The 12,275-nt window shown below is 44.9% G+C and overlaps 1 protein-coding gene across 11 annotated transcripts in view; it reads right to left on the minus strand.

Moving 5' to 3' along the window:
* The window catches only part of FAM193B (family with sequence similarity 193 member B), a 31,491-nt gene that overhangs the window by 14,357 nt on the left and 4,859 nt on the right, over positions 1–12,275 (minus strand). For 5 of the 11 annotated variants that reach the window (XM_060296688.1, XM_060296690.2, XM_060296689.2 and 2 more), the window contains 4 exons: positions 10,612–10,672; positions 2,914–3,156; positions 1,864–2,095; positions 271–658 (listed from right to left, as the gene is read on the minus strand). In XM_060296688.1, coding sequence (XP_060152671.1) covers positions 271–658; positions 1,864–2,095; positions 2,914–3,027 — 734 coding nt within the window. In that variant the 5' untranslated portion in view covers positions 3,028–3,156; positions 10,612–10,672. Of the gene's footprint in view, positions 1–270; positions 659–1,863; positions 2,096–2,913; positions 3,157–10,611; positions 10,673–12,275 lie in introns of those variants that run through there. The other 6 variants (XM_030846794.3, XM_030846792.2, XM_030846791.3 and 3 more) reach the window with 3 other exon arrangements.

Genomic DNA, 12,275 nt, shown 5'->3' on the forward strand with positions numbered 1-12,275 from the left:
GCCAAATACATAAAAAAATATTAAAAAAAAAAAAAAAAGAACATCAAGAAAAAATGTACTGCAGTGTTAAAGTTTAGGTTGCCAGGAATTTTATACATTTCTAAATTTTTCCAAGTTTTTAAATAATAAACACATATTTCTTTTATAATTGAACAAACTATGGAAAAAACATAAACACATTAATTTCTATCCCAAAGGTACCCTTTGCAAAGTTTCCCAAAACTCTTTTAAGTTCAAGCTGTCAGGGAGTTTGCTCTTTGCGCCACTCACCTGTGAGTGCTAGTGAGCTGCTGAGAGCTGGGCGGTGGGAGGAGGGGCCCGCTGCAGTGCCCGCTGCAATGCCCACTACAGGGGTGGCTGCAACCCGAGAATGGTGGAGGCATCTTCAGGAGCGGCATGCTAGTGGAGGGAAGGTGGGGGCTCTGACATGGCCCTGGGGTGTGGGGGGCAGCAGCCATGGCAATAGGGCATTCTGAAACCTGGGCAGGGAAAGGTGCTGCCGGGGTGGTGGGCAGCAGGTGCGGGTGGGGTGGTGAGCCAAAGGATCCGGGGTGAGATGGGATCAGCAGCGCTGGCTGGGGGTGGTGGCCGGTGGGGCTGTTAGGTGGAGCAGTGAGGTCTGAGTGCCGGTGGTGCTCCGAGATGGGGAAAACCTCACCTGTGGGCGGACGGGGGAGAGAGGTGTCAGTGGGAGCCCAGATCTTGGGAAGGAAGCCCAATGACTCGTTGCTGCAGCATCCTGCTTACTGTGACCATAGGGAACATGCCTGGGAACAGCCTTTCAGCATGGTGGACTTGTGAGCTTTCGGAAAAGCCCAGCAGTAGCTTGGGCTGGAGAGATTTCTCTTTAGGCAGCAGCTGGACAGGCTGAAGTCCAGGCCTGAGAGAGAAGGCACCAGGAATGCCAGCCCCATGCAAGGCCACAACACCTCTGCTGGCATAAACAGGGGATATATGTTCTGTCTCTCAGTGCCTCTTTAGGACCTGCCTGTCAACAGGCATTCCTCAGGCCCAGGGCAGGATCTACAGAAGCCAGTGGAGCAGCAGGTTGAGGCTCTGCCTCTGGGCCATGTGGACTGAGGCAGCCAGGGTATGCCAGACTCCCGGGTGGCCCCAGATTTCAGAGGACAAGTGGGAAAAGGCTTTGATGACTCTCTCTGGCTTATGCACCAAAATAACTGGAATTATGCATTACTCAACTCACAATTCTGGGGGCAGCACCCCTTTGAAGAATTCAGGTCCTCCATTTAGAAGCAGACAGTAATTCATATTTACACAGTACATCAAAAACCCAAGATTTTTTCTTTGGGTCACTAAGTGTTATCTCAGGGTCTAGAAAAGGCTTACATAGCTGCAAAACTGGCTAATAATCAAGGCAGCTCACACTGCCTATCTCTTGTGGATGGAAGTGCAGTGCTTTTATAAAAGCACCCATGCCCTAGATGGAGAAAAGGAGGCACCCAGGCCCTCTGTGCTGCTGCAGGAGTCAGGTGATCTGATTCCTAATTCCCTAAAGGCCCTTTCAGACTTCACTTTCTGTTCAGCCAGTGCTTACCAGGTCCCCTCTTGGATCCAATGGGAACAGCTATCAGAGCCAGTCCTGGGGAAAGGATTCCCACCAAGACAGTCAAGGGCTAGATTCCCTGCTTGGCTTCCACCAGAACAGCTCCACTTTTACTTATTGGGTTGGCCAAAAGAGTTTGTTCAGGTTGTTCCATAAGATGTTATGGAAAAACCCAAACGAACTTTTCGGCCAGCTCAATATTTTAATAACCGATCTTCTGATTGTTTGAACAAGCAGTTAGGAAAACAGAGCTCTCTCCACTTATGGGGCCTGGCTGTCTTCCGAGCTTGAAGACTCACCAGGGATGGAAGGAGGACTCCCGAGAGAGCTGCCTGGCATGGCCCCACTGGAGTGCGGGGAGTTCCAGAGGCCCGAGAGCTTATGTGCTGACAGGAACGAGCTGGGATCCCAGTCCCCTGAGTTCCCATGGCAGGAGGACGACGAGGATGAGGACGATGAAGAGGAGGACGAAGAGGAATGAGAGTCACCCCCACAAGACTGCGATTCGCAGGATGTGTGTGACAAGGAGATCTGGGGAAGGGGGAAGAAAAAGGCTCATGGTAAAAGGGGAAACATCAGAGCTAACCCTCTGCTGCCTCAGCTTCCCCAGGGACACCTCCTCCTCCAGGCCCCCATGCCATGGCCAAAGCACAGTTCCCACAACTAAAGGTTCAAGGGCAAATGCGGGCCAGGCCTTTGCCAAGAGGGGCTGTGGTGCTCCCAGTGAAGTATGTGGATATGATGAGAGAGATTCTGGTAATGGCAGAGACTGCCTGTTAACTGTGGGCCTTTGGGGAGTCCTGAGAGCTGGCAAGGAGAGGAACAGTCTTTAAATTAGGAGTCCTGAAGCTGAACTGATTCTGGGTAAAAGAGAGGGGCTGGGGGGAATAAGAAACAAGGAGTCGGACCTCTGTGATTCAGGAGATAGCACTTGGACAGCTTCTAGGCATCTTGGAAGCCTTCTAATGGAGGCACATTGCAGACCCTCAAACTGACCTTTGCCCTCCATATCATATTGGTTGGCTTTTGAGCTGCCAGAGAGCTGAAGGCAGCACAGTCACAGGGAAGGGTCAGGATCTCAATCTACCAGTACATCTGAGCCGGCCCTCACACTGTGCACTGTCCTCAGGGGCTGGTGGGCTGCCTGAAACCTCTCTTTTCTTCCCCCAAATGTGAACCCAAGCTGCTAATGCTGTGTGGATGCAGCCCAGCAGCCTCTTGGCACTTGGGCATAGGTGCTGCCTGAGGAGAGCCACCTGAGAGGACAAGGCAGCAACGGCTCAGCAGCCTGACTTCTTTGGGCAGGCAGCGCTCCTGCATTCAGGGACCCCTTCTCAGCGGTTACCTACCGCCACTGCATGTTCTCGACCTGTCTGCCTTTCATCTTCCTCCATGCTCTTTCGGCAACTCTGGCAGACCCATAGAGGCATCTCGCCTAGGAGATTCTTGACGAGCTTTGGCATGAAGTCAGGGGGCAGCTTCTCACCCTGCAACACCAGTCCATTTTGGGAAGGGCCTTCTTCCCAGCCTTTGCGTTCCCGGTGACACAGCAGGCAGCAAGTCTGCACAGACTGGCTGGAGGTGGGGGGAACCTGTCCAACAGACAGAAACAGGGTTTCCCAGAAGGGGAAGGGCTCTGCTTAGAAATAATATTAACAATACTAATGACATCACTTATTACGTGCCAGGCACTGGGTTAGGCACTTTATTTACCAAATTTTAGTCCTTGTAACAGCTCTGCAAACTAGGTGTTATCATTCTTCTCTTTTTTTTAAAAGAAGAAACAAATTTCAAGAAGTTAAATAAGTTGCCCAAGGTTATAGAGTTAGTGAGTGGTTGAACTAGGATTTGAACCCTAGTGAGGCTGACTCCAAAGCTCATGCTCAAATGCCCTAATGCCCCGATGTCCCCAAATCTTGAAGGTTAATGAGAAGATGGCCCTTCCTTCTCTGGCATGTCTGGGAGACGCCACAAACCTTGGGAGTCTGTGAAGTCTACAGACCAATCCCCACCTGAAAGAAAAAATGTTTCAGTTAATGCAGTTTGGGGGAACATGTGGGTTTCCTGAAGAGCTGCACAATTCCATTAGGATCACAGCAGCATTTTGGAGGAGCCAGTCAAAGAGTTATCAACTCAGTTGAAAACTGAGTTGGAGGGTAAGGCAAATCCTGGTGCTTCTGAGAGGCAGTGAGGTATGGTGGAAAAACCCTGGGCTTCGGGGGTCAGACTGACACACATTCTAATCCTTCCCTGACCACAAATTAGCTGGGTGACCTTGAGCAAGTTATTGAACTTCCTGAGCTCTGACTTCCTACCTACCTTGCAGAGTTGTGAGGGTTCGTGCCTAGATAGGGAAAGTGCCTAGCCCTGTGTGTGCCGATAGCATGGTCCCAGTACACGGTAATTATTATTTGGATTTTGTTTTTCCCTTCTAGGACAAACTTTACCTAGAAATATAAGTCTACAGGTTTTCTGTCACATTGAGGGGTACTGACTGGGAGACTGATTGTGTCTAATGACCCCAATTAATGGCTTTCCTATATCCTGCAACTTTGTACTATAGTCCCTTCTCACTCTGACAGTCACGTCACTTTCTTCAGCCAACGGGATGTTAGCAAACATGCTGCCAGCATAAGCTTGAAAAGTGTGTATGCATTTCTACTTGCCTCCTTGCATGGCTGGGCTTGCTCGCTCTCGCACCCGTCATGCCATGTAAGCATGACCAGGCTAGCTGCTGGAGGGATGTGAGAGACATGTGGGGAAAACTGAGTCTTCCCAGCTGATTGGCCAGCAGATCAGATACGCGAGTGAGCACAGCTGAGATCAGCCAAGTAGGCCGCGATCAGCAGAAACACCCAGTCAACCCAGAGACTCATGACAAATAATAAATAGTATTGTTTTAACCCACTAAGTTTTGGGGTGGTTTGTTACACACAGTAGTTAACTGATATACCTTCCAAACTTACCCACCACTAGGTAACAGGTATTTGCAGAGGCCTAAGCAAAGGAATTAATAAGAGTATTATTTTCATCCTACCAATAAAATAAATGGCATCATGTTTTTCGAATAAAATCACCTTCTCACAATAAGTTGGCATCAGGGTATCCTTAAATCTGTAATGTTACAATTACACTGACCTGGGTCCCTGGTTTCTAGAAAAAGAAAGGAATCAAACAGTAATACCAGAAGCATACTGAAACATTTACAGAAGTACAAGGACCTTGGAAAAGAGTACCAGAGAGAGAGAGAAAGAAAGGAATCTTACATATGGAACTCATGTGAGATGCTGCCTAAACAGTCCGTGCCAAGGGGACATTTCAGTGAGCAAGTCGGCTGCTTAATGGCAGTTGCAAAAGAATATAGGCTTCTAGAACCCACTGGTGATGAGTATCTCATGGAAAGAGTGGAAGGCTGATGGAGAAGGATGGTGTTCAGATAAGTTATGGCAAGAGAAGCCTTTCTGAGATGTGTACCCAGGAAACTTTCCATAGCTACAAAATGCCACAGTAACTCCAGAAGGAGGAGATGAGGTCAATGCCCAAGTCCCTTTCCCTGTGAGAAATAGAAAAGTAACCATATTTTTAAGGCAAACACCAGGACATGTAATTTTACTACAATGGAGTTTCATTTCATTTCAGTGTTAGGTTCTATAGTTATTACATAAGATGAAAATCTTGTATGAGTAAAATTATTCTCGAAATTTTTTATATGGCCTGTAAGGTACAGTATATATGGTTTTGTAGGTACAACCAAGAATTCAAATATATAATGTAAATGACAAGGTGTAATAAGTGATTTTTTCTGTTTTCTTTTAAAAGTGAAAACAGAATTCTTATAAATTAAATATGTAATCAATGTGACTGTACTTAGTGCCAAAGTACTTGTGGGAGGTGCTGGGGTGTAGCAGAAACAACACTCACTTTGGCATTAATCCTGGGCCTCCATCACTTACCAGCTGTATAATGCTGGGCAAGTTCTACTTATTCTACGTCTCTCCATCTATAAAATGGGATTAAGTCCTGACTTGCAGAGTTGGCTGTGAGCATTGTGATAAAGCACCTAGTGCCAGGCATATATGTTGCTCAACATATGGCACTAATTATGAACGTGATGGGGGCAATGGGAAACAGTATTTAAAATCAGGATTACGATTGAAAATATAGAATATACAATCACTGTATTTTAAGAGAATGCAAGAGTCTCTCACATGCAATGAACTGAAGGTGATTTTTAGGCATCTTAATCTGTCCTCACTCCATGAAGTCATTCCTTAAGTTCCCCAAATACTCCCTGTACTCTTATGTCATGCCTTTGCTAAAGGGGATCCTCTGCCTAAAACCCCCTTCCTCCCCACATTTACCACTAAGTAGAAGGGCAAGGCTTAAATAAGGCCCAGCTTAGATCCAATCTCACCCAAGCTTTCCTAGAGACTCCCTCTTATAATTCACCTCTCCTTCCCATATCCCCACAGCACATTGTGCCTTTGTTACAACATCTGTGCCTTCCACTTAACTTATTTATCTGTCCCTTCTACTAGATTGTGCTCTTAGAAGGCAAGTACCAGATCTGATTCTTGTCTGGATCCCTCACAGTACAGCACAGGGCACAGGCTCAGCTGGGCACATAGTGGCTAAATCAGATTTGTTAAGTGTCCCCATGGCAATACAGCTGGCAGGCAGTTTGGTGAGACATTGCTTGAAATTACTGTTTCCCACAGAAAAAGGCCATCTCCCCACCCTGGACCTCCACCCAAATGGTTACAATCTCAAGTGTGGAAGAGTGGAAGATTGCATTCCTTGGGGATTACAATGAGATTCCACATTCATGGAAATAACATGACTTTCCCTAGAGCCAAAATGGTACACATGATAAATAAGAATAGCCATCAATGGAAGTGAATTTACAGGGCAGGCTCTTTCTGGTTAAAGGAAGAAACACAGGGCCTAGAAAGCTAATTAAGTACAATCTGAAGCAGGGATATACCACCTACATTGCATAAGGTTGCCCAGAGGATTAAGTGACATTAGAGATGCAAAGCACTTAGCTCAAGGGATCCATACAGGAGGTATTCAATCTATCATCTATGCCCCTTGGCTGGTCTGTTCTTAATAAGTCTACACTGGAAACTAGCTTATCCACTGTCTTGAGTTTGGTATACTAGATTCTTTCTTTCTAGGCCCAGGTAGTTCTGGGGGCCACCCTCAGAGCTGTCTTAACTCTAATCTTTGGTGCCTGCCCCTGGGTAAAACTCCCAGTGGAGCCTGGGGACTTTTCCCTCTGACATTTTCATCTCTACTTTAATTGCCAGAGGGTTGTTTGAATTCCAATCCCTGGAGATATTATATACAGTTAATACTACCAGATTTTTCAAATTTTTGCTTTGGCAGAGAAAAGCTCTTGGTTCACAGTTCCCTTTGACTGCAATCTCCTGCCATTTTCCAAATTCCTGGCAATCATGACTTCTTATCCTCTGTAGTCAATTCAGGCTTTCAAGTAGCTGTTCTCAAGCTGTACTTTTTAGCACCTGGCACAGTATTCCCACATGAATAACATAATCAATAAATGTTTATCGAATGAATGAAAATTCCAACCATGTTTCTTCATCATAAAGGCTGATGGAACTGATTCTTAAATCCAGAAACCCTGGGCAACAGCTAACTATTACTTCTTACCTCAGTTTAAATTCAGAGCCTCTCCAGATTCCAGTCTAGCCTTAGGTAAAACATGGAGGAGAAAAAGGAAAGGTTCTAGTGGTTCTCTAGATTTGGGATCTGCTCAAAAAAGCTCCAAGATAATTCTGCTTCATTCTCTGAGCAAACCCCAAATCTCTGGACAGTGTGGGGTTACTCACACAGGGGATCAGTGTTGTAGCACGCACAACCCCAGAGCAGTCAATGAGCCAGGGGAACCCTAGACTGTGGCCACTCTCAGCCCAGGAGGCTGGCATGTGCAGCCATTAAAACCAGTGCCTGCTCCCTCGCCTGGCCAGGCCCAAGACTTTTCTTCTTTGTCTGAGAAGCATTATGCTAAGACATTCTAGTTTTCCTGTGAAAAAAGAGATAAAATCAAAGAAAGGGGAAGACAGTTTTTTCATGGAACACCATTTTTACTTCAAAGAATGACTGACAAACTATGGTTATTCAAACCTGGGTTACTGGCAGACATTTTCTCAAAAAATGACCAAAACGAGCCTGTCACTTCAAGGAAAACAACTCTGTATTTATGGTCAATGATAAAATTCAAGTTTTAGGAGAAAATTAGAATTTTAGAAAAGTTGTATCCACAACAATGAGCTTGACAGCTTCCCAATACTTAAAGACTTTATGATGAAACTGATGGTGATATTAACAAATGTTATCTTTTGATATTATAAAATGAAACAGGAAAACATTTGGAAGATCTACATAACTCAGTGAACCTACTTTCCAAATGATCAAAGCATAATGTTACAGAATCATGCACTGGTATAAAGTCCACTCAAAGTGTCAGGTGAACCAACAGATTTTTTTTTTTTTTTGAACCAACAGATTTTAATGTAAATGAGTATAAAGACTTTATTGATATGGTCTCAGATTCCATATTGCAAAGAAGAATACCAACAATCGTCTGGACAGGCTATCAAAATACTTTTCTCTTTCCAACTATGTATCTGTGTGAGGTTGAATTTTTTTTTTAACATACTTCAATCAAAATGTATTGCAACAGACTGAATACAGAAGCATATATGAGAATCTAACTTCTTTCTATTAAGGTAGACATAAATTTGCAAAAGTGAAAACAAGACCATTTTTCTAATTTGTTTGGAAAATTATTATTTTTAATTTAGAAGTTGTTATTTATGTTAATGTGATAGGTTTAATATTGTTATTCTGCAATGAATTAGTAACTAAATATTTTTAAACTTTCTCAGTTTTAATACTTAATTTGGTAAATATCAATAGTTTAACCAACAAAAGCTCTTTCGGTCCTCAAAATGTAAAAGGGTCCCAAGACCAAACCCTTTGAGAACTGCTGATGTAAAGCATCTAACAGTGCCTGTCACCCAGTGAGTACACTATAAGCAATAGTGATTATTAACAACCATATAGCAGTTCATGGCATATCTGGATAGCTCTTTGGGGGCATGAGTAAACTTTGCACTTCAGACTTTCTGGCCACAACTTGGGAATTATGTGTCACTAGGCCAGATGGCTGTCAAGGACTGCTCTTGAAGCTGGATCTAATTTCCAGAACCAAACCTGCTCTCATTCCTTTCATGGATTCTTTTTACTCCCAAGAGTTTGTGTATGTTTGAGAGGATTCCCCCAAGACACATGCTGTATCTAACCAGCAGCCCTGCAATAGTTTCCAAATTCTATTCTGAAGTGGCCCAGTAGAGCACTCTACTCTCAAGTCACCCAACTCCAAAAGCCTCCTTGTCACTGAGGCAGGCAGAGGACAACAGTTAAAATTCCCTTCCAAAAGCAGAGAAAATGATTAATCCCCAGCCTAGAAAAACTTATCAGCCCAGTCATTACCACTCACTCTTCCGTTCACCCATTCATTCCCTCATTCAACGAACATTCTCAGGGCCCCTACCTGGTGCCAACCATTGTGCTAGGTGCTGTGAACCATAGAGTTCCTGCCTTAAGAACACATGCATAAACCAGGCAGGTTCATGCACGGGGTTGTCAATGCTCCCAAACTCCCAGGATGCCTCATATTCATTTTGGAGAATCAGGCAGGAACACATTAAAATAACATACAATTATAATAAACAAAATAATACATAAATTAAAAACTGATTAGGACATTGGGCTTCTCTACTTAATATAAGCTTATTATGTGCCTTCTCACATACCTATCCAGTTTGAGGATCTCTTTCCTTTACCTCCTCTTTCCTACCTTAGTCTCTCTTTGATCTCTAGGCTCCTTTCTGGTGGAGCTCGCTACCAGGGCACCCTTTGGCCCCTGGCATTTATAACTTGGCCCCAGCTGACCTCTCCATACTCCATTTCCACGCTTAACACCTGAGAGCCATAGGTTCTATTCATACTGTTCCTCAGATACACCTTGCCCCTTCAAACCCCAGCACCTCAGCTTTACTCCTCAGGAAATTCCTACTTATCCCCTAAAATCTTGGTCAAAGGTCGTTGAAGCTTTTGCTGGACCAGGCTGAGTAGAATTATTTCAGTATAGCACCTATCACATTGTGCCATAGACATATCTTCTGCCTACTCCAAATCCTGGTAGAATGGGAGCTCTTTGGGGGCAGGGAGTAGACTGCGGCCATTTAAGTGTATCCAGGAACTAGGCTTGGCTTGGGTCTGGCACATAGTAGGCATTCACTGAATAAATGAACGAATCCTTAAAGCCCATCTGGCTCATGTCTCAGCTGCTCTACACAAAGGATAGAAACTAAAACACAGCCAAACCAGCCCCTTTCCCGACATACCATGTTGAAAAGGCATGGCTGCGTCACTCCAGGCCACTAATGGGTAAGAATCTCAGACCATTCTACTGCTGGCCATCAGAGGTGTAGTTAATTCTTAGGGAGCTGATACAACCTCAGTGCCCTGGAGCTTTCACCCGAACTCCCACTCAGGCTGTTGGCTCAGGTCCTTCCAAGAGGTAGGACAATAGTTTCACAACATAAAGCCATTTTGTGGAGAATTCTCTTCGGTTGTACAAGCTGAGTCAAGGATAGGGCAGTGAGTCTTTCTGACCCCAGGGGCCCTCTACCCGCCAAGGCTAGTTCATCTGTCAAACCTGCCTCCTGGGTGTAATCAGCCACAGGAAGGCCTAAGCTGCTTCTTATTTACCTGGAACCTTGGGCAAACCTTATTACCGACTACTCTGTAATGGCAACACAGAGTTCTCATGGGTGGAAGAGTATGAACTTTGGAGACAGACTGTTGTGAGTTCAAATCCCAGTTCTGCCATTTTCAGTATGATCTTGGATTATTACTGAATTTCTTTGAGCCTCAATTTCCTCATTTATGAAATGAGAATAAAACCATACTTCACAGAGTGGTGAGGACAGAAGGAAATAAATTATATAAAGTACCTGGCCTGGGCCTGGCACACAGTAGGTGCTCAATACCCGTTAGTTTCTTTCCTCTTCTGTCCTGGAAGAAATGACAGGGAAACTTACTAAGTGAGACTTGCCCAATCCAAAGTTATTACTTGAAGCACAGGACAGAAGACTAGACAGGTGACCTTCAAGGTCTCTTTGACCCCCGCCCCCCCCCCCACCCAGCCCACATTCTCTGGCTGCAACTTCCTAATAAGAACCTTCAATATTTCCGGGCCCTTCTTTCTGCCTTAGTTTCCCTATATCTATTCACTTCAGAATGGAGGGGGAAACCACAAAGGGATCTGGATAGCTAAGAGCCTTGGGTAGGAAATAAAGGACAGGTGGCCTATAGGACTGCACCATGTTCATCCACCTAGAGTCTGAAGGATGAGGGTGGGAACATGGGCACAGAACTGAAGGGTGCAAACACTGGGCCTTTCCCGGGACACAAGCATGCCTCTCCTCAGTCCTTCTCTGCTCTGCATATTCTGCCACGAAGAACCATTAACCACTCCTTTCCACAATATCCATTCCCCTTCTCCAATACATAAGCACTCACATCTTCACTCACACTGTTCCCTCTGCCTCTTCCTTTTTAGGCTCAATTTGGGTGTTACATTCTCCTAAGTCCACAGGCAAAATAAACTGTGCTTTGCTCTGGGATGCCCTAACACTTTTTTACATGTCTCTTGTAGAGAGCTTATCACGTGTATCATGATTATTAAAATCTGTCTTCTCCGCAGAAGACAGCTTTTCAAGGGCAGGGCCTGTGTCTCATGAATCAGTGCATCCCAATCATTCAGTAGAGGTGGCAGCACGTGTTTCCATACACGAAGAAAGATTAGCAGTTGGAGAATATGGGCAACAACTGGAGAACTAGGAAAAGTTTGTTTTTTTAAAAAAACTAAGGCTGTTTCTTCTCCTGCTTATGGAAAAGCTCTCTCCTCCCCCAGGAAGCCCCATTCTTTAAAGAATAGCCTAGGCCTCCGCAAAGATCCCCATGGCACCCTCAGTTCAGCAATTCCCAGACCCAGCCACACATCAGAATCACCTGGGGCAATTTAATAACAATAGATGCTGGGCTTCAGACCTAAAGACTCTAGGTCTGGGATACGGTCCAGCAAAGCACAAGGGATCTGATTATTAGTTAGGCTGGGGTGAGGGAGAGGTAGAGGTAGAATCAAGCAATCACAGCTGCCTCTCCCACTGAGAATTACTTCCATGCTATCAGAGAGAATTTAATGAAGCACATCACATTCACTTTCCTACTTAAAACCTTTCATTGATTCCTCATTGCCTACAGGATAAAGCCCAAACCTTTTGGTTTTCAAGAACCTGCTAAACTCTCCAGCCAGACCTCTCACCACTCTCCATAAGCTGGGCAGTTCTAGCCTCTGGGTCTTTGTCTATGCTGTTTGCTTTGGTTAGACACTTTCTCTCACCTTCTCTGGAGGACCTTCTACTTGACCTTGAAGCCTCAGCTCTGAGAAGCTTTTTCTAGGCTATCATGTCTGTGCATCCTCAGAACAAAGCATCTATAATAATCACAGCTACCACTTGTGCTCAGTGCTTGACATGCAGTACTTGCTGAACCCTAGTGTGAGCCCAGCATCACTGTCATTTTATACATAAAAAAAACCTAAAAGGCTGAAATA

This window comes from Globicephala melas, chromosome 3 (assembly GCF_963455315.2).
Source record: "Globicephala melas chromosome 3, mGloMel1.2, whole genome shotgun sequence".
Lineage (NCBI taxonomy): Eukaryota > Metazoa > Chordata > Mammalia > Artiodactyla > Delphinidae > Globicephala > Globicephala melas.